At 38.1% G+C, this 23,279-nt stretch overlaps 1 protein-coding gene across 3 annotated transcripts in view; it reads left to right on the forward strand.

The window, feature by feature from the left end:
* The window catches only part of PTPRN2 (protein tyrosine phosphatase receptor type N2), a 632,482-nt gene that overhangs the window by 574,288 nt on the left and 34,915 nt on the right, over positions 1–23,279 (forward strand). For all 3 annotated transcript variants that reach the window (XM_088055089.1, XM_088055102.1, XM_088055094.1), the window contains 2 exons: positions 3,981–4,054; positions 12,194–12,271. In XM_088055089.1, coding sequence (XP_087911215.1) covers positions 3,981–4,054; positions 12,194–12,271 — 152 coding nt within the window. The remainder of the gene's footprint in view (positions 1–3,980; positions 4,055–12,193; positions 12,272–23,279) is intronic.

A 23,279-nucleotide genomic window follows, 5' to 3' on the forward strand; every position in this document is an offset into this window, starting at 1 on the left:
TGATTCTTCATAGTTTTCAGGCTGCACCACTTCCATTCCTCAGTAGTTCTTCACTTTCTTAATTCAGTGGAGGCCTGTGTAGGGTTTTGTATAAAAAAAAAAACAGTCTAAATCTAGAAGGAAGAAAATGATGATCCAGGCAGAATGTGCCAGGTTGATTGCTGTCAGATTTTCCTTATTCTGTGATGCCTGGATTCAGACAACCCAAATTTACCCGTATTCCTTGTTTTCAACCTTATGTTTGTTGATTCTGTTCCTTCAAAAGTATCTGATTAAAAGGAAACAAAAGACAGAGGGAAAATGTAAGTCTTACTGTTACAAGCTTTCAGTCTCCATCTAACAACAAAAATAATCTTCATTAAGCTGCAGGGCCACTGTGAGAGAAGTAAAAGATTGAGATGACATAGTACTGTAGTACTGGTCACTGTTTAATACTTCAGATAGTAATGGCATTTTATGCTCCCCTAAGTCCTTTAAGCACAGGAATCCAACTCGAGGTACCCAGGCAGAACTAGTAGGTGTAACACCAGCTCTGTGAGAGACTTGTGGCCCTCCTGCCTGCTAGCCCAAGTGTCTTCAGGATTCTCAAATATCAGTAGAAACCTACACTGAGGTATTGAAAACAAGTTTTCTGGGCATGAGTCTGTGAGATTTTGTGTCAGGATGCCTGAGTTTGAGTCTCCATGTAGCAGCCTTGACATGAGCCAGGTGTCAAAGCCCCCGATGGAGCCAGCGAGGAGCCAGTCACTGCAGCGACATCAGGAGAGCTGTGCAATGGCCCCAGCTGCTATTTGGTTTATAGTGAAATGAATAGCTTTAGGATGCCACTGTGCATCCTGCATGAGCTTCAGATGCTGGTCTAATAGGGTAAAAGACTTGGGGTCTTGTGTGCTGCCCGTTTTCCTTGTTCAATGTCTCATCTACCCTACAGTTTCTCAAACAGTCCATGTTCACATTTGGCCACCCAAATCAAGCTCCATTAACCACTTCACAAGGTATCTATGTGTAGACACCAAAACACATTTTTTTCAGTCTATAAATTGGGATTTATATACTGCAGACTCATGTGTGTTTGCTTATATCATGTCCTTGATGCTCTACCTTCTATATTTTATAATTAATATTTTACATGTATATAAAATGCAGCATTGGCTGTGTTTCTCCAGAGCTACAGGTTAATATTAAGCTTGGAAGCCTCTCTCTGCCACATGTATCCGTCTATACATTTTGCTTTTCTTTCAGCTGTGGCTTGACTGGAGCAATAGCAAATGCAAAGCAGCTCAGCATTCAGCAGCAGCTATTGTGGATACTTAAAATTATGACAAGTTTTAGCTTGGCCAGATTGCAGTAGCTAGTAACAGCATTTGTCTTTTCTCTCACTTCCTTATTACCACCCCTCTCCTCTCCTATTTCTTCATTCATCTTTCTTTCTTGTTTTTCAGATTGATTTTATGTATCTTCATTTTCCAACATTTCTTCCTTACTTGTATTTCCTGCTTCTCTTGCTTCTCACATAATCACTATGCAGTTTGCAAAAAAAACAAAACAAAAAAGGTGCTGTACATTCGGCATTTTCTCCATAGCTGCTCATTGTTAACACAACTATCTGGTGTCCATGGTATTCTGTTGGTTTTTTTTCTTCTTCCCTGCCTGTTTCAGAAGAGCTATTATGCTAGTTCCTAGAAGCTTTGAGGTGATAACAGGCATAGACAAGCACAATCTGTTCATTGTCAATATGAATGTTTGATGCTGCAACTGAAGCACACATGGGTGCAAACTCTTGATATATGCAGAAAAAACATGCACAACCTTCTTTGTACACGTCTTTTTTCTAATAGCAAATACAAAGTCTCAACACCTTTTCAATACCAAAGCCTTAACATGTCTCACCTCTGATAAACCCTCCAAGACAGTAAGATAATGGCATGGCACACTAAATCAGAGACTCTGGATAAAACACTGTTTTTTAAAAAAAGATCCTGAAGTTACTGATCTCACACCTGACTCTTATTGGAGAGTCACCCTGACATCTGTTGGCTAAATACTGATGAATCACTGTCTGCTCTCTCTCCTTCATCCATTTAAAAACATTTCCCACATTTCCTTTGGTGATTAGTTCAAACACTTTTGCTATTCAATGAACAGGGCTTATCCTGAGTGCTTGCTTAGCTTAAGGTATGTGAGAGACCACATTTACTGAATGTAATCTGTGTATCTCCTTCAAAGCCAGAAGGTTTCAGAGCTGCAATTCTTCAAGCACTCTATGACAATGCTCCTTGCAAAGCCTCCTGTAAAACACATTGGGTAGCCCAAAATCTCAGGTGTCAAAAGTTCCTATTTATGTTTTGGATTTTCTTGTGCAGTGGTGCCAGAGTGGGGTGGAAATGAATAATGTTCGTGAACATGTTCCCGTTCCTTGTCTTCTTCATCCTCAAACCTTAGCAGGGAAAGTAACTTTATGTGAATAGTAAAGAATGTCTCTTCAGTTATTTGGCATGACTTGTTCATCACTAATCTTATTCCAGGAGAAGATTGCTGACACTGTTGGGTGAGATTGCGTGGCTGTAAACAGCACTGTTACAAACATCCCTTTGTCTTGCTCATCTATTGAACTGCCATGGCATTACTGTTGAATAAAACTAAGCAGAGCCCAAACTCTCTGTCTCTGCCTTCCTGTAAGGTCCTTATAATGTTTGGTAATTCATTTATTATTCCTCAATATTAAAATAATGATTGGTTCTTAACAGCCAACTGGGAATCCTGGTTGAGTGGTGTCACAGGCCACTAGACAATGTATTCTTATTTTTTCTATTTGAAAAATCAGTGGGAAGATCTTCAATCCTCTAAAAACATCAGTTATCTGTGTTCAGTTGTAGAGAGTTACAGAAAGGGCAGCTCCACAACCTCTTTCTACCATATACTCACAGGGTAGGTTTCCTGAGAAGTAAAAATTTGCTGGTTATAAATCAGGTACAAGTTGTTTGAGATTCATATGTAGACTTAGACACCTCTCAAATTATCTGAGTTTGGTCTGGGCTTTCTTTCTTTAGTCAGTGGAAAGAAATGGCATTTCTTGCACACAATTTGGCCTGTTTGCAACAGCTAAATCAGGATGAAATTATTCATCACATAGAAACATTTCTTTTCTCATAACAGAAAGTGAGTCTGGATGATTGGAAGAGATGCAGACATCTGCATTGTCTCTGCCTGAGTATAGACAAATAAAATCCATACATTATAGATGTTCTCATGTAGAAATATTATTTTTTAAAAAAGGACTAGAGTTTGGCATGTGCCAGCTTTAAGTACAGCTGAGCAAGCACTGGTAAAATTTCAAGTTTAAAAGTGATAAAATAATCTTGATGATGGGCAAGCAACATGAGAAAGTCTCCTATGTCCAGAACTGCTGTTTTCTTTACTGGTATCTGAAGTAGCTGTAGTAACAGCAGTGTAAGATGTCTGTGTGTGCTCCAGTTGTACTTTGTTGGCATTTTCTCTCTCCCATGATCATCTCCAAGTCATAGTGTCTCCCCATAACTTACTGTCTAGCTCTCAGCTGTACTTCCATCCTGCTGTTCATATTTCAGAGAAGCCACATGGACAAAGTCCCATCACCTTCCCTTTTCCATGACCTTGCAAGCACAGGAATGTTTTCTATAATACTGGAGGTCTTTGGTGATTTGTCTAGTTTAAATCTTAAACTCCCTGAAGAGAAGAGATTCTCTTTTTTCCTGTGAGCGGTTGTAGCACATCACAGTGCATCTCATGAAGACAGGCTTTGTGATACTGAGCCTCTGGAATATCCCATTGCTGTGATGCTGTGGCTGTATCAACCCCATGGCTAGGATGGGCATCAGAAGGAAATATCCTTTCTGATTTACCTCTCTTGAAAAGCACATTAATCTGACTTTGAATTGTCTAACATAAAGTGGGTAGAATACTGGTATAGAAACTTTCTTCTCTTGTTTTCTCCTTTGCAGATGACCATTCCAGGATATGTCTGAAAGGTGAAAGTAGCCATGACAATTCAGACTACATCAATGCCAGTCCAATTGTAAGTATGGTAACCTATGAGAAGTATTCCAAGTAGCTGATCCTTGCCATTCCTTGATGTCTAAATAGACTCACTCCAGGCACTCACTGCTAATCTCAGGTTGTGAGCATCTCACAATGCTGGTTGTCCTTTCAAATTGAAGAGAAATGTATATGCATGCAATACCCTTGAAGTTTATTTACTAAGAAAAAGTCACTAGATAACCCTTGTTCTATCTTGTAATACTGTCGGTTTTTCTGTATTTGATACTAGATATTATTAACTTACAGATTATAAAATTCAGTGCTTTACTTTAGTGGAGCTTTTCATTCTCCCAAAAGGTAAAAATAGCTTGTTCTTTTTTGCATTGTCCTAGTATCTACAGTAGGAGGAATGGTTTGTGTAGGCATGGAGAGCTGAGCTCCACTGACTTCTGAGCTTCTTCTGCATTAGGAAGTGACATTTTCTCTTACCTTTCTTCTTCTGTTGACCTAGTGATGCACAGCATGGTGGTTCTGTAGTTCTCCTGGTTCTCTGCACTTGCTGTTTTGAAAGCAGGAACAGGATCCCCTAGCCCCTGTGCATTTATTCCAGCTGCAGAGTAGGTCAGTCCAATTTTTGTGTCCAGATACTCCAGTGTGGCCCAGCTGCCATTTCCCATGACTATGTGAGCTGAACATGAATCCTTTTCTTGTCCATGAGAGGTGATAGGGAGAAAAGATCTCTATTTGCTGCCACTGAACAGGTACAAGAATGCCAGTGGCATTGCCCTGTCATAGCATCTCAATGGAAGTGCCAGGATGTCCATGTGAAGGGGCAAAAAGGCACTGTGTCCATCACCTCTGTGGGACTGCTGGGATTGCAGTCGCTCTTTCTCACAGTTTTTATTCACATTAATTAGGCACCAAAAAATTATTATAGTGCAACTGTGAGAAAGAATTTAGGATGGAGAATAAGGTCTTACTGCAGTGGGCTGTATTTGCCATTACTGGCTCATTTTCCTGGGGAGTATCACTCCCCCAGTTAAATGACTTTGTGTGGGCTAGGCAGCTGACAATTTGCAACAGCATGAAATTACAGGCTTCTTCCTTCCAGTGTTGTTGACAATACCTTTTTTCCTTAAAAAATCCCAATTATAGCTACATAGAAACAGTTCTCTGATCTTTGTTTCAGCAGAGTTCAAAGCTTTATTTCCTTCAACACATGAAAGTGCTTTATTCGAAGAGTTAAAAAACACACAGAAGCCAAAAAACTCCTTTGGGATATTTTTGTCTTTGGCTTAGGGTAGAGGGGAAACCAAAGCACCTGCATATTGAGGAATTGCCAGTTTCCATTTCAGAGGATGAGGGTAGATATGCACAGATTAGAGTTTTTAGATTGCTTTTAGGTATGTCTCTGACTAGACCAAGCTCTATCTGGCACCAGGATCAGGGGATCACAGTAAGTCATGTTCCAAGGAATATGCATCCTGCCTGTAAAATCATGCATAGAGGTCCAGCTCCAGGGCTTCAGTGCTCTGTTTGTGTCTCCAGGACCCAGCTGGTGAGTTATGTTTGGTCAAGCCTTCATCTGATAGTAGAAACTGAGAGGTTTTGTGGGAAGGACAGGAGTGGGAGGTGATAACTGGAAGTGTGATATTGTATTCTTGTTAAGAGCTTGGTTGTAATTCACATGGCAACAACATGGCATGGAAGTGGAATTACAGCCTCTGTAGACAGTGCTAAGTTGGGTTCAGTGTTGACAGCAGTACAAATGCTGGGTTTTTCCTGAAAAACTGGGCTTCTGCAACCTGCCCAAAAGTCTGTGTAGACACAGCCTAACTAGGTTTAGTACACAAATTTGGCTGGAGAAGGGGGTAAAATCTTGCATGTGTGTGTATGTCTGTTGCAATTGTAGTTTTGGATTATAGTTTAACTATTTCTTTAATTGCACTGAAGAGTAAAGTATTAGATTAAGTAGTCTTGGAGGTGAAGAAACATCACTAAAATGTTCCATTGACAAAACTGGGAAGAGGTTTGCTTTATCAGGGTGCCCAAAGCTCATGCAAGCACAGGGTCCCTGCTCCCACAGCTTTAACTCCTGTGTTTTTACAGAGTTGTAGTCTTGCTTTTCCATACAGCTCTTAGTAAGGGTCCTTCTGCAGGGTTAGAACATATTTCTTTTTTGTAGTTTTCCCAGATTCAAGAGTTCTGCTCAATACAACAAATCACTCTGATGAACCACAAATCCTTATGGCTGTCTTTGTATCTCTTACAGAAATACTTCTATGCCCAGAAATAAGTGGGTTCACAAGGGTTTCATTAGATCAGGACAAGTGCCCAATAACTTGCATAGCCAAGAAAAACTGCCAAGAAAAAATTTTAAGTTCCTCTTTTCATGGTAGGATAGAGACCCTGCTGTGAGGAGAGAAGTGCCACAGCTACATTTGTGTAGATCTGCTATTCCAAGGAAAGAGGTGCTCCAGTTAGTTGCAAGAGTTTGCTCCACTGAGCCAGTAGCTATTTTGCTATTTTGAAAGCAATAGATCAAAATGTGTTTCCTGAAGGTGATCCAGTGGGAGCTGATAGGAGGAAATCCCTGCTTTGCAAGCCCATGGTCTGGAAAGATTCCCGGCAAACTACTGAATTTTGAGCCAAATTAAATATTCTCAGATTAGTGTAAACATATTTGTTAATCTGGTGTAGTTTTCATATAATGAGGTCAAATACAGAAGTGGCAGAGATATTCAGTCTCTGTTCTCCCCACTTCAAATGCCTACTGCAATGTTGAATTGGGCACTTGATTCTGCAATATTTACTGTGTTTATACAGCTAGTGAAGCCCAAGTTGGACATATGTGCTATTTCTGCTGCTGTTTACTTGAGATCTTTTCTGGTAGCAGGCACACATGTAGTCAGTGTCCGTGTAAGCACACAGTGGATGTGGAGTATCAGTACAACTGCTTTCACTCACTCTTGCAAAAATCCTACCATTTCTTTCCTTCAGACTGTTTCAACTCAAGTAACTTCAGTAATTATCCTGTCAATACAGTGATGCTCCTGGTGCATTTGTTCCTTGCAGTGCCTGGGTGAGGAGTGAGCACTGTTGTGAGAAGGCCATTGAAAGCGCAGGATCAGGATGGGATGAGCTGACTGGAAGAGGCTTTTTCCTCCCCATGTGTGGGAGCTGTCTGGTGCAGGAAGAGTGTAAAATAAAATAATTAAGTTTCAGAGAGGGAGGCTGCCAGTCCTGTACATGTTGCTGGGTATCTCCAGCTTCTGGGTCAGTGGTCCAGTCTCCAGCTGGGGCTCACTCAACCTTCACTGAAGTCTAAATGAGTGCAGCAGCACACCGTAACAAAATCCCTGTGCTAGACAATGAGCTGGCCACCTGCCCACATGTTTCTTCCTTTTAAAAAATGCTGCTCCCCCTCAATACCTCAATACCTCACAGTAGGATGTGAAAACTGGGGTTATATTGGTGGCCTCACTGCAGCTGGGAATGGGTGAAGAGAATCAGGAAAGATTTAGTCCAAATTCTTCCCCATATGTCTTTTATTTCACTGTAGCATGAGGCCAGGCAAAATGAGTCCTTAGGATAAATTTGCAGGGTAAAAGTGAGGTAGAAATCTGTTTCCCTCCTCTCTGAAATAACATAAAGTACTATGATAATAACTCCGGTATTGGCAGCTGAATGAAAGGCTTGCAATTACAGCACAAGGAGACCCTGACTGTGCAGAATAAAACTGTGATAATTACTTCTGTCATATTTGTACTTAGTCCTCATTAAATTTCAGGAAAATCATCCAGTAGTAAATAATGTGCAATCTTTGCTTTTAAATCAGAGGTCATGAAAGTAAATGGGAAATTCTGGTTTTCCTCATAGGATGTCTGAGAGAGAAAAAATCCCATCAACTACATTTAAAAACTCAGTTTGCTTATTATTGAAGACACCAGACTGAGGAATGTCATTAGCATGACAGTTTGTTCAAATACAGCATACAAATTTCATCAGCAAGAATAGACTGAAATTCATAATGGCATAGGCAACCAGATTTGCTTCTTTCTTTCCATTAGGGGCTTAAGAGGAAGGATTTAAAAAATTGTTTTAAATTCTAATTCAAACACGAAGATGAGGACTAGTCTACCTTTTTAATTTTAATGCTGGGATGAATGATTACAAAGTTCATCTGCATTTGCTGGATACGCTTTCTTCTGCAAAAACAAACACACTTCCTTTTTTAGAGACTGTCTATACTTTATGTAATAAATATATGCATGGAAGTAGGTTTTCTTGGTGTTGTAAACACATTAAGTCTGGAAACCACACAGAAGCTTGAATCTATAAGAATTTTTAACGTGTTAATCAGATTTCAACTTCCTTCCTGTCATATTTGGTCTACACTGGATTTCATTCTTATCTCATGATTCAGGAATATTTCAGATAGACTCAGATGATTTAGATGAAGGTAAACATGCTGTGACTGAGACCATATCTCACCCAGCATCTTTCTCTGTAGAAAGTAAAGATCTGACAAGCTGAAAGGGAAGAAAAAGGGAAGGAATTAATCAGTACTATCGTTTATTTGAAATTTCAAAATGGTCATTGATGCCTATTGATACTTTTACTTCAGTTTGCAATTTACAAGACTGCTTAACAAGAATCTACATGTATCATTCTCAAGGATTTACTCCCACAATGTATTGATTTTTCATCAGCATTATCAGTGAAATCATGCAGCAGCACAATCTCTATCAAAAACTCAACAAAATTCAGCATTCTTCAGGGAATCCTCACCAGGTCTTAGAATAAGGCAGCTGGATAATAGAACTCTTGAAGGAAGAACCAGTTTTTATTCTTTAGTAATGCAAAGGTGTAATCCTGGTCTGGTATTAACAAGATTCAACCAATTATGATAATATTGTTCACATATTTTCCTACTTTAAGGGACTGTAAGTCAGCTTGTACTACAAAGCCCTGTAGGAAAACACAATTTGTGCCACTAAAGTTTTCTCTAGTTTTTCTTTTCTGAGAAGAAATCTCAGTGTTCCTCCTTTTTCTTTTAATTTGCTTTTGATTCTGGTAGTGATGGAAATCAGTACAATCAATTGCTTGGCCAGTTATAGTAATCCTTGACCCCTAATACAAAATCATGGAAAAATAGATTGAAACATTATCACCAGACGTGCTTTTGCTGTACTGCAGCAGAAAATGAGAATTCCACCATAGCAGAACAGTTGTAATAATTGTAGGTTTTTCTTTCCAACAATGGTTTGATCCCATTCTGATGTAAGCCTTGTGAACTTGGTGCTTTGATGGAGAAATAGAGGGAAAAAGCATGTTCTTTTTGAACAATTACTATTAGGGTGATTTCTGAAGGTTGTTCTGATGTAAAATGTTAGCAAACAATTTTTGTTTTAATACTTGATTGTATGGAGTCTGGAGTTCTCCATTCTTCTCTGGAGAATACATTTTCTATTTTATTTTCCTGAAGTGAGAAATCTGAGGCATCCTTGAAAGAAGGTAATGACTACTGACATTAAAAAAAAACCCTTTTACTCGATCCTTGATTAGTTAGTTTAAAACCCATTACTGACTTTATTTCTTTATTCAAACTTCTGTTAACTTTGATAGATTAAGATGCCCTTGGTGTTCTTGGTGACCTTGAGAGAATAAAAAAGAACAAAGCAAAAACATTCAAGAACTGTCCCTTGCTGTCACCTACTCACATTAAATTGAATGTGACCAGACGGGATTTTTCACACTTTTCTTGAAAGACGTGGTCTTTTAAACAGTGCATTTAATACAAAAGTGATGAAACCAGGAATTTAATTTAATTAGTTTAAACTTTGCTCTTATTTTTGTTCAGTTAAAGATCATTTAATAGTGTGATAGCATTTTCTGCCAGTTTCTATTTGCTCCAAGCAAGAAGAGTTTCTGCTCATAATTGTTTTTTGTGCAACACAATGTGCTTGGAATGTAATAATTGTAATTGTCTTTTGAATTATTGTTAAATTGCTGATATACTTTCCTATTCTGTGCTTATTGCAATGTTTGCCACGTTCCAGCAAGCACCTTTGTGACAGAGGTTGATTAATGCTGAAATGTCAAGATTGGCCTATTCCTGATTTATCAGCTGAATGTTGAGATGTATTTCCTCCATGACAGCACTATTTGCATCATTCTTGATTTCTTCTGCCTTTGTTTCTGCCATGTCTACATTAAAAAAAAAAATCGTTTAGGAAGAATACAGAGTAAATTATATTTTTTATAAAGTTTGATGTATTTTCTATTGGTTACATTTCCAAGCCAAGCTCTAGCCTGAAGGAGTGATTGGAGAAGTGATGTCATTTTAGAGTGGATGCAGCACACAACAATTTCCACTGGGAGTAGCACATCCTCCTTGCTGTAGGTCAATTTTTCTAAGATTTTTAGTTCTGGCATAGGGAACCATTTCACCACAAGTTTAAATCCTGTAGATCTTTGGGACTCAAAACAAAACAACAACAAATCATTTCAACTGTAATGGAGAATAAAAAACCCTGGCTTTTAAGTTTGACTTTGCTTGATCACATTTGCTGTTGTTTTCAGTTGTGTTTATTTCAGTGTCTTACAAAACAAAGCAAAGCAAAACACAACAAAAAAAGTTGCCCATTTTAAAATGTTTCCTTAGGGCTTTTTTGTTAATACTGATTTCAGAAGAAAGCTGTTTTTCTTGGGTCTCAAAATACCACAGTAGTAAATGTCCTGCTATCAGAACTGCTTTTGTCAAAAGGCAAAGAAAGCAAAGTTGAAATTTGTTGTGAGCAATTGCTTGTTGGGAAGATTTATTTGCTGATGAGAAGCATCCCAGTGAAACTTGGAATAAAATGATGGTATTATAGACATTGTGGTCAAGGTTTTTTATAACTATGGGTGGTGAATCAGAAGTAAGCTTTAATCTAAATGGATTCAGTGACTTTTACCTGTGTTGTGTGGTCATGGAGAATTTTAATATGAAGTCCAGCTTAATTATACATCAGAAAATTAGAAACATAAAAGTGTTCTCTTCCTTTTTGCAACATTCATCATATTGTTGTTCCGTTAGAATAACTTACATCTGTTCTTTTATGGTTCTTCCCTCTTTTATGTTGCACATAATTATGAGGTGCCTTCTTTTACGCTGACATGTACCATCACTGAAAATTTTGATAGGCTATGAATAAATTCAGGAGATGCCTGTTAATGCAAATGTGACTCACATTCATTCTTATTCAGATCTTTACTTATAGAACAGAACTGTGTATTGAGACAAATTCTGCCTTCAGCTACATGGGTATAAGTTAACTCTCCCCGACTTCAGTGTCACCGAGTCACAGCCGCACATCTCAGAGCTGAAATGGGTCTCTTTTCTTTATGTTCAAAGTTTTGTCCTGCCCAGTTCAGGGTTAGAATGAGTTTGTTTGTTTTCTAATCCTATCAGCAGATCTTCTTTTTCAGCAGAATGGATCCTAAGATTTAGAACCAAGAAAACCACCCATCAGTTAGAAAACATTCATTGTAACTTGCTAATCCTATTTACTCCTGATGGCTTTGTTTCTTAGATTCTTTATTTTTTCTGCTCAGTGAATTTTCTGCTCCTTGAATTAAATGTAATCATTAAGGTCTTTAAGCAGAACTTCCTCCATTGAGGCCAAATCCATGCATTTAGATAAATCAGCTAACCAGAAAAAGCCAGAAACTGAATTTGTTCCCCATTTTTGCTGTTTTTTAGTTACATGTGCCCTTGACTGGCATGGTAGAAATGGAGAACATATTTAGATGTGTGGAGCATTCTTAACATTCAGTGTAGAAAAATGTTTCAAAAGGCTCCTAGGTTGCTATGAAACCACAAGTACTGATCTCAAATGCCTTTGTCAGCCACCATAAATGATCCATAAATGATTTTACTCTGCATATTGAGGACATGGGACACTGCTCTTCACGTGTGCTGATACTCATCTGGTGTCATCATATTTTGGGGGAAAGCTTCTCCTCTGAGCTTACAAATAGAAATAAAACACTTTGCTTGCCAATAGAGGATGGAGGGACATGACAGTCCTTTAGGAAGTCCCTTGTTCTGCCCTCATATACCTTCTGTCTCTAACACTGCAAGTGATTTCCTTTAAATGAATCTAGTCTGTGTTCTTCTTCCTTATTTCAGATGGACCATGACCCCCGAAATCCTGCATATATTGCTACCCAGGGCCCTCTCCCTGCTACTGTTGCTGACTTCTGGCAGGTAAGTTAAACATCTCTTTGAAAACTGGATTTATCTCACAAGTTTTCCTGTGCTTGTGTAAAAGTATGTTGTGCTTGAGTGACTCTAAGTGGAATAACCTTAATTCAAACATACTTTTAAAATCTAGTACATGGATATTCAAGCCATTTATGTATAAGACAAGCCCTGCTAAGGAATAGTTTATCTGAAAATTATGCTGAAAACCTTAGGGCAAAGTATTCATGTTTTAGTGCCTGGTCTCTGTAATTAAATTACTGCCAAGTTCAGAGGGCTTGAAGAGTGTATCCAGAATTCATTGTCATTCTCCAGATCAGAAAGGACCTAACATTGAGTGACATTCATTTTCCATTGAAATCTATTCCACACATGTCCCAGTTCTCCAATATGCTTAAATCCTTATGCATTTCCCCTACCACAGGCAGTTAGGACCCAGATGCATAAATTTAAGTAGGGGCAGAATATTTTGCAGGATTTGGGTCTAAATGGAGTAGTTATTGATGCCCAATTAGGAGCTTATTTTGCATGCAGGTGTTTCAGTGCTGGTGCAGATTTGGACCAACACACATTGCCAGGGAGATGTGTGTGGTGGTGTGATAGATACGAGTGTTAGATATTCCTTTGGAAGTGCAGAACTGTGTCTGAAAGTTTACAGAAGCTGCCTGGGGAGGAGGCCAACTGGGGCTTATTATCAACATGAACATATGCTTTTATTTTTTGTTTTGCATTATGAATTTAGAAGTTTTTGTTCTGAAGAGAATGTCTGTGTGACAGTTTCAGAAATGTCACTGTATTTTAGGAGCTTGCATCAGTTGAAATCATCTCTTCATCTGCATCACTTGACCTACCATTAGAAAGTATTAACTGATCCCTAATGAACACTCTTCATGTCACAATTTTTCTGATGAGAAATCAGGACATTTTCAAAACAGTTGTTGAATTTTGGGTGCATGGATATTGAAGTGCTCAGTCCAAGATATTTTGGGGCTGTTTTCTAGAAGGGCAGAGTAAGTGTTTTCTGCTTGAAGTCAGGTGAGCTTTTGGTCTGGCTTAAATTTTCAAGTAACTTGTGATTTTTGTCTTCACTGTTTGGTAATTAGCTAGAATTGAGAAGACTGATCTTTTTTGCTTGGCACATGGATTCCTTCTAACAGGCATGATACTTGAAAATGCATTTGTTAAGTTACACATGCAAAATCAAAGAGTATGCTAGCTATACTTGAAAGACATTTTATGATTTCTGTGGTCCAGGTTTTTAATTGTTTATTTTTTCATATTTGTACATCTACTTTGTGTATACTTTGATCTGTATATGTTCCTTTTCATGTTGAAAAATCTACGTTCTCGTTTTTAAATAAGGCATTTAAAAAGCTCACTTTGAGTAAGCATTGCAGAAATGAGAATCTATATGTATGATAGTATACATAGTATGAAGGGTATCTTTTGTTTCTTTGTTCTGGCACCATCTTCATTCTACTTCATACTTAAAAGATCTCTTTCTTTCCTCATGCTATTTTGTGTGGAAGAGTCTTCACTTTCCTTCTTCTCTTTTTGCTATTTCTCTTCCAGTAATCAGTGGAAGTTCACTCCAGCTCCCCACCAGATTTGCTGTAAATGTCTCCTCAGAAACTGTTTGGGAGATGTGGTTTGGCTTTGGTTTGAGTGTGGCTGTGTGCATTTCTGATGTGATGCTCTGTTACTATTTCTTCTGTTAGGTTCCATAGAAAAGGTGTTTTCTGACATTTATTTTGATGATGTCTGTCGCTTCAACATAACAATCTACCTATGCCGCTGTCCTGTTTTGATCCATTACCCATTTTTCTTAAACTTCCTGCAGATCACATTTCAATGTGCCAGTTCTTGTCCCAAACCTGTTATACAGCCCAGGGTATCAACCAGATGTAATAAACAGGCCAAGAGAGACGAGCTCTTTGCAGAGCACTGCATCCACAACCACTGAAATGAAGGAAACCCAGTGTACAAGTCAAAAGCCATGGCTTGAACATGTTGCAGTTCATGCCCAGTTGCAGGAGAAAAGTTTATTTCTATTTTTCACGTAATAGTACCTATTTTGATGTAAAGCGTGGGAAACCTGAACTTGCTATAGAAAATAGTCTTAACTCCTTTCAGGGCACAGTCAGTTAGTATTTACTTGGATACAGTTTTCTGTAGTTTTTGGTGCTACCATGATGCTGCCACCAGGGATTGTTTAAAGATTCAGTTATTCATTCTTGATACATCTTCTCTGTGGTTCTTCTCCCTCTTCCTCCTCCACTCAATGCCAGCAGTTGCAGAGTTGCGTTGCTGTTTTCCCCACTTTGTGCTCAGTGAAGCAGTTTTCTGACTGATAGTGAGAAGATAGCAGCTATCTGACTGATAGTCAGTCTCTCTGACTGACTCCAGAGAGATCTGGGACTGTTCTGCTGTTCCTTGTCTAAATGCACAACGTCATGCTTTAGCAAGTCCAAGAGAAGCTCTTGGAGCTTGGCATCACCTTCCATGGCAATATTTACTGGATGTATTGCTTCTTATTTTTGCAGAGATTTAGCTGCTGAGATTCCCAAGAGCCAGGGTGCACAGTGGGCATCAGCCACATTGTTGTATCTTGGCTGAGAGGTTGCCCCAGCAAGAACCTGTTGGAATTGTTTCCACTCCTGTGGGTATTTCAAGTTGACTTCTAGAAAACTCTTGTCTACAGAGCATTTGTTTTACTTGAAAGTGTAAAGCAACTTTCTTGGCATTTATAACACAGCTGATACTCACAACAAAATCCAAACTGCTTCTGATCTCTGCTGACTGTCTACATGTCATGCTCTCATTTCAGATATAGTTTCTAAACTAGCTTTTTCTTAAACTTTCATTTTATTCTCCCACCAGTGACTACCTCTACAGTAGCAAGCAGTCTGGCCTGCTATGAATGGATTTGTGGAATGTCACAGTATTTCGTAGGTTTTACCAAACAGATAATTTAGTTTTGGGCAATCTTCTTTTCTAGTTTTACTGGCAGACCCCTCTAAAACCTGTTACATTGATCCAGTGCCCAGAATTTTACTGCAAGTGCTATTAGACACTTAGCAATCAAATTCACATTTACTGTATTTGAGTTGCCCAGATCCAAACAAAGATCAGAGTTAGCTCAGTGTCTTTGCTTTCTCAAACTAGGCAGAGCTTTTTCACACAACACTGATGGTGCTTGGTCCAGGCTCGTGTAGTTTAGCATTCTTAGTACGGGTGAGCAGATCCAAGCCTGGTACCACTATGGGATTGAAGAGGCACAAGTTCCACTGATCTCACTAGTAACCACTTCTGTGTCTTTTTGGTAGGGTGGAGAAGAGCAGGTATCATTCTTCAGTGCCATTTAACTTCAGCCACTAGAGTTGGCCATTAGTCTCAGAATTTTCTGTAAAACTTTCTATTATTTTGGGTTCCCAAGATGACCGGAACTTGATGTAAGTTTTTTCTTTCAAAGGCACAGTGTTTGAGCTGGAGATGGTCCAAATGCCTGGATATTGGTCATTTGCAAATGGTGTTTGTATATGTTATAAGAAAAATAATGATAAAAAAGGCAATAGTCTTACACTGACTTTTCAAATGGCAAAAAACCTCCATGGTTATCTGTGTCCCTCTAGTTTACTTCTCCAGCTCCTTCAATTCTTGGCATAGCTTCTCTAAGTCAGCAAGTGCCAAATTCATTCCAACTTTCCTGGCTTACCTATTTCTTTGAAAACTTTCTAGCCTGAAGGAGCTGTGTTGTCAGTCATCTCATTGATCTGTTTTGCCACAGGGCTTCCTAATCTGTCTGGATGCTCTGTGTTTGCGGCTCAAGCAGAGATTTCATCTCTACCCGCTTGTCATCTCTTGGACCACTCTGGAAATCTTCCAGCCACTACTTTAATTAATTTTGAAAAGCCTCCAGCTGATTTGTCTTCTTTTAATTTTATCTGGTCTTGTTTTCATCTCTTTTTACCAATTACTGTTTCTGAGAAATACATCCTTCATTGATTCTATTTTTGTTCAGTGGGAATTCCACCTCACGATTCCCTTTCTCGAAAACTGGTTGACTGTCCTCACATGGTATTAATCCATTTTTACCTGAGTGGTTAAACAATTTGTCAGGTTTGTGGGTTGTTTTCTCTCAGTTGGAAAGAAAATTCATCCTCAGGACAGGGTTTTGCTTTGATGGAGTCCCATTTTATTTACAAAGAAAGAACAGAGTTTTATTTCCTTGAACAAAGACAGAATCAAATAACAGTCAATAACTTACTTTTTCCAAACCTCATTCACCCAGTGTTTTACCCCCAACCTCTCTTTCAGCTTTTCTTCTACCAGGATCACAATGCTAGTTTGTCAAGCTGTGCTGGTTATTTCTTTATTCCTTTTGCACATTTATGCTGCTTATCGGGATTAATCATCTTGCCTTGATTAATGCTCTCTCTCTGCATTAAGCATATCAGTTTCTAGAGAAACTCACGGGTCCATATGCTTTATGTTTCTCTTGTTTTTGATGATAACTTCTGTAATTTCAGTTATCAGACTTCATAAAAGAGTTTGCTTGTTTCTTACATTTATCTTGAATGAAAGGTGATGATTTTGTCCAGCAGCTTCAGTGAGATTTCACTCAGCTCTTTCACATAGCGCTATTAAAATTCAACATCTCTTTGAACATAATTCAAAAGAAAGAGGATGTAGAACATTTCTGATCTATAACAAGTTTTCGCAGCAGGAGTTCCATGTTCTGAATAATTCTGGAGGCATAAAATTTTATTATTTTCAGTATGTGCTGGGTTGTAATTCCACAAAATATTTGACATGAAGTACATGTCTTAACTTGCAGTATTCTAAGTAGCAAGGGATGATAATATGCAAGAAACTATTTCTAAGAGTTGGGATACTTAGAACCAACTGTCCTTTCACTGAAAAATCGTTCTTATTTATGCTGGTTTTATAAATTGCATATCTGCTAAGGTTCGTCATCTCCAAATAGAGATTTCTGTAGGAGGCCATAAATTTTCCCTCTAGAAAATACCCCATATCATGTCTCCCTTTCATGAATCTAGCCATGTTTACCCTTCTTTCCCCTCCTTCTTTTTGGAGGGAAATTTTATTTTCATGGTTCTTTTTTTATTTTACCACATTAAGTGAAATAAGGGGAGGGAACAAGCACTTCCTGCCATGCTTTAGTTGCCTTAGAAAATGAAGTAATATGTGATATATATACTTTTGTAAGCATTTGTTGTGCTTCTGTAATATCCTCCCTCCATGAAGAACATAATTAATCATTATCTGAACATTATAGAAATTCTGAAGAAGGAGTAGAGAAATATGATTTTCCTCATTTTGCAAATGCTGAGTGAGGTACAGTGCACCTGTAACAGTAAGTCATGAGAGTAAGTTAAATACAGTCCACACTCTTAGTGGGCACATTCATAGTTTAGACCAGAAAACTCCATGGGTTTTGCCTAAACAGATCCATAGCTCAGGCTAAATAGATCCCCCAATGCCTTAGTCTGGCAGGAGGGCAGAGCAGACGCCACTCATGAGCAGCACCAAGTCAGACAGGTGTCAGACTCCAAGTGCTGCCCCTCTGTGGTTGGGATGCTCCTCTAGGAAGCGAGGAAAAGCTTCATCATCCCACACATTCTGAATCACACCTGTGCTGTTCCTTACCCCATCTTTCCTCCACTACTTGTCAGTACATGAAATAGTCTTGAAACTGGAAATTCTCTTCAACCTCCTTGTTAATGCTGCCCGTCTCTTGCTGACAAACAGAGACCACACTGGAGTGGAGGTTTGCACTGTGGTGGCTGCAGTGATTGGGGAAACTTCACCTCTGTTCCCCTGATTATTTTTTACTTTTATTGCAAGACTTGAATGTTAAGTGCAGAAAGGGTCCCAAGAGTAAAGTTCATAGCCCTAATATGAGCCAGGGAGTTCAACTGCCATTTGATTTTCATTGCCCCAGTCCTGCATTTCTTAATCTAAATCTATTTTTACTTTTCTCTACCCCTGTTCAGGAGTAAGTTATCAGCATCAGTCAAAAAAATTGACTGTTGGTTTCCTCCCAGATCACAATGGCATATTAAGAACTGATTCCTGAATCACAGTCTTGAGGACATGATAAATCTTTGCATGTCTAATCAGCAACACTTGCTTCTCTCTTCCAGTTTTGGAATTCAACAAAAGAAATACAAAGTACTGTCAGTTGACTGTTTCCTCTGTAAAAAGGATTAGTCAACAGTAGTCTCCAAGGGCAAATCCCAGTAGCAGGGGACCATGTCCCCATAGCTGAATGAGTCTTCCAGCAAAATCAGTGTTCCAAGCCCATGGGCTGAGTAGGAACAACTCTACCAAGCCCTTGTTTTCTGCTCTAAATGCTGGTTTCTGTGCTCCCACTTCAGCACATTTTGTGAATGCTGGAATTAATTTACAAACTAAATTATTCTTCTGTATTTTGTTCTGTGCAGACACAGTGCTTTCAAGCAGTTGTGATTCCCAAGTTTTATTTTCTTTGCCTGGAATGGGACTTCCTGCATGTCTAATCAGTTCCCACCTTCAGAAAGAAGAGCAGATGAAAACCAACAGAAAGCAATTCAATGTGTAAAATATGCATATTTTAATTTAATAAAGGAAAAACAGCAAGGGACACATAGGCACAGAACAGTAGCCCCTAGAGCTCTAGTAACTTGTCAAGCCACGAGAAATAAATATAGCATTAAAAATTCCAGAGGCATTCAGTGAAGGAGTCTGCTTTTACCATGCTCCCTTCTAATTATGGCTCAGATTGGAGAAGGTACTTAGAAATTTGTATCCCTTCATTGTTTAGTTTCCAAATTTTCAGTATTTTCAGTACTAAAGGAAAAGTTCTGATGATTTTGGTGGACTTTTACTCCTTAATGTAGTTTTGTCAGCAGTGCAATTCTAGACAGAACTCATATTTAAATTATTTAATAATAAGGCTTGAGTTAGGAGTCTACTGAGAAGAATAAGAGCAGTTTATGTCTCTATGAGAAAGCAGAGAAATTATTGCAACGCATGCAGTCATCTTGAATTCGCCTTTCCCGAAGTGTTGCTGCAACAGCAGGGGACATAATACAACGTATATTTATTTATATGTGGTCCTCTCTGAAGACATTTTTCCAGCTGCAGTCAGATACTTTTTAAATGAAATACAGATTGTTGACCATTAATCTTTCAACCTACAGATTTGCTGAACTGCCAGGCACAGTTATGATTTTGCAAATGGCAATTCTGACCTTGCCAGATTTGACCCATTTCATATTAAAATTATGTCATTTACAAACAAAATATTTGGAAAAAAAAAAAGTTTGTATGATTTTTTGGCTGGCATGCATTGTGAAGTTCTATTTGGTAACAAAAGTCTAAATTCAACCCAATTTTTCCTTCAGTTAAAAGATCCCCTTTTTTTAACAGCTTGAAAGGCATCACAGTTGAGTTAATTATTTTCACAATATGTAATGGTATGACTGTTATCTGATGCTGCAAGGGTTAGCACCTTGATTTGTTGTTTTTTTAGGAGTCATGTTTACTTATATTGAGTTTTGTTTATCCTTAGAAATTTTTGGGTTTTCTTTGCTGATTCATCTGCTTTTCCAAGTCTTTGCATTTACCAGTTATACCAGTTGTATAAAAGACTGTAAAGGAAAATTCTGTAGTTTGCTGGAGGTCTCTCTCAGAGAGCAGCTGGTGTGATTAGCATGTTATATTTAGTGAACTGGCTGCATTTAACTGATTATCCCATCTATTTTCTACTTTTAAATCATTGCTTTTTAGAAACTTCTCCACTAGTCTCCATTAAATAAACAGTGTCTGGACAGAGCTCGTATCTTGTCATTTCCCCATCACGAAAATGACAGAAATGGCTGAAAAAGGAGTTTGTGGAGAATCATTTATTATAAAAAGAAACTTCAAAGTGATGAAGTGCCTGAAAAAGAAAAGGGGGTTCATGTTAACCATTTTATTTACAAGCTAGTAAACAAGAACATTTTAAAGTAGAAGCTATCAAAAACTGATGTTTTATCAGATTTATGGCAGTGTTGTAACACTGGTTCTGCTATTTGTGACTTTGTTTTTCTCACTACATGGAAAACCAATTCTGTGCTCCTTTTCAAGTAATTCTTACTAAATACAATTTATCCCAATGTGGGAGACCTTTATATGAGGCTGGCAATGCTGGATAACCACAGCAGAGGTCTCTACACTTGATGGGTTTCATAAACAGGGAATTTTGAGGATCTGAGATGCTCTGCTCATCTTTGGGTTGCAGGATTCAGCCTTTAATTTGCAGCAAATGGAACAGGATGGTGTTGTTCTTGTCCAAGAAGTGTTCTGAGAACAATGCATACAGCAGAATCTCATTAAAGATCATTAACATGTTACTCTCTAGGCCTACAGGCTGAAGGTGGACATGTCACACAAAATCATGCAGTGTCCTCCCTTTTCAGCAAAGAATACACTGCAGGATCTGCAGTCAGCTCCTGTACAGAACTCGGGTTTTATCGCTCCCATTCACAGGAATCCATTCAACATTTCTATACTGAAAGTATTGCCATGAATTGCAATTATAATTACAATTACATGAGCCTGCCTCTGCTAGGTGATTTAAAGAAATTTAGTTTTATATATTGCAAATATATACATGTGTATATTATATGATGTATTTATATAAATATATTTAGTTCTTGTAGACACTTGGAGTCTAAGGCTTAATTTTACTGGGTTCTACATAAAAAGGAAAGCCTCTGCCTTGAGGACCTGATTATTCCCTTTATTCTTCTATCACATTGTACAAACATACAAAGTTCAGATATATGTGAATTACTGCATATTTGCAATTGAACTTCTTTCTTCATTCTCCGAGGCCAGCTGAAAGATCTATTTGGTAACCACAGGTGCTTCTCCAGAGTCTGTACTGGGATTGTGCAGACCAGGTCTGGGCTTACCTGTTCTTTCTTTACCAAGACACATTCTTGGGGCCACTATCTAGTTTGTGGGTATGTCTGGACACAGCACAGCCAAGTGTGAAGTGCTGGGGGATGCAGCTTCTGAAAACCCCATCAGTTTCTTAAAGATGGGGAGATGAACAGATGACGTGCAAAACTCTGTGAGCTGCCTTTGACTCATCCTGCTTCTAAGTTATTTGGAAATATAGGGTAGTAGATACCCAGCCTGATGTTCTAATATTTAAATTAGCAAGGAAACAATGTTGTAGTCCTCCAGTCACAGGCTGTGAGCCTTAGTGGAAATCCCATCTCAATGGTAAGCACAGGAGATGCAGAGACAGTTGCTTGTAACAGGAATGAAGGCACTAGATTGTATTGCCTTCTTGATTTAGTAGATTTGACTTCTACTTTTCACACAATGACCTAAAAGAAATATTATACCCCAGAGTAACTTTGAAATTGTTTGTTTAAATTAACTTTCATTTGGATTTATGCTTAATGAAATCTTCAGAGATGCAGACAGCCCCTCTCTAATGAAATGCTCTGTCTTTGAACCAATGAACAGGGTTGCCAAACTGTAAGGATTCCTCTCTAAATGAGTGGGCTTTTATAATGTTACACTTGGGTGGCACAAGCAGAGTGCTCGATGATTAGTTTATGGTCTAGATCATTGTATTTTTATTACACTCATAAAAACTGTGTTTCTCCTCATTTTCGTAATGGCTTCAATGAGATTCTATACCTTCTAGAGGCACATTAAATTGTTATGTGATGAAAGTACTGATTCAGTGGGGCTAGTTTTAAAGTAAGATGCATGTTTTGAATTCTTATCTTAGTCTGATTGCTGGCTGAAAAAGGTGAAACTACTTTAGAATGAATGAAATCTGTATCATCTTCCTTACATATAAAGAAGGTTTCCAGCTGTGGCCTGAAACACAGTATAGAAGAGATACAAATTATAAATATATATCTGTCTGTAAAACATCTATAATTTTAAAGTATGTTTAAATGGTTTTGTGGCATTATGAAGTTTTATGAGGAAATTACAGACATTTTTATTTTAAAAAACATTTGGAAGGGGTTAAAAGAAAAAAAAGATTATTCTTAAATTCCACTGTAATTTTTTTAACCCACTTCTTTTCAAAATGTAAATAACTCTATTTTGTTTAAACCCTAGATTCATTTCTCTAAATAATTCTAAGCTGGTTTTAAAAGTAGTTTTAATTATGTTGCAAAATGAAAAAAGGGAAGAAAAACGTTATTTGTTTCTCTATATGCAAGCTATTCTTAAAAGAGAAGACAACATCATTATCCATGAATGGGAAACCTTTTTATTTGATATGTAATTAAAAAAAATAATCCTTGAATTGAATGTATCATCTCATCTTTGCACAGTTTAGACAAAGGCCTTTTTTGTTGACAAAATTTACATGTCAATACAGTTGCTTATAAATATTTCTGTGAAATAAACATAACCCTTCACAAAAAGAGCAGTTTACTCTTCATTTAGTAATTTTATATGCTAGCAAAAAGACAATGAAAGTTGTATGCAAATATAACATCAATGTACAGCATAATAATAACAGTTTTTAGTGATTATGCTGCTTGGTATTAATTCATAGGAGCCTTTTTGTTCAGTCATGGGCTGTGTTTAGAACAGAGATATGCCAGACCAGAGCATCTCTGCTTGTTTGCTGTTGTGAGAGACAGCCACAAATCCTTTAGCTGAGGATGTGCTTGATTCTTGTATCTTACTCTGTGGCTGGTCTAAATTATTAAGTGATCATGCTGACAGCAAAGACACTCTGTTTTCCTCTGTTTCTGCTGTACCTCCGTGAGTGCACTGTCTGCAGCTCAAGTTGGACTTTCATTCTACCTCCAGGGAAAAAAAAAGGGGGGGAGAGAAAAGGGGAAAACAACAGAAAATAGGAAGGAGGAGGGAAGAGAAAAAAAATAGTGAAAAATAAAGTAGAAAAAAGGGAAAGAGAAAGGAAAGAGAAAGAAAATGGAGAAAAAAGGAAAAAGGAAGAAAGAAAACAAAGGAAAGCTGG

Source organism: Pseudopodoces humilis, chromosome 1 (assembly GCF_049639895.1).
Source record: "Pseudopodoces humilis isolate 2021_Gansu_Grassland_sample_001 chromosome 1, ASM4963989v1, whole genome shotgun sequence".
Lineage (NCBI taxonomy): Eukaryota > Metazoa > Chordata > Aves > Passeriformes > Paridae > Pseudopodoces > Pseudopodoces humilis.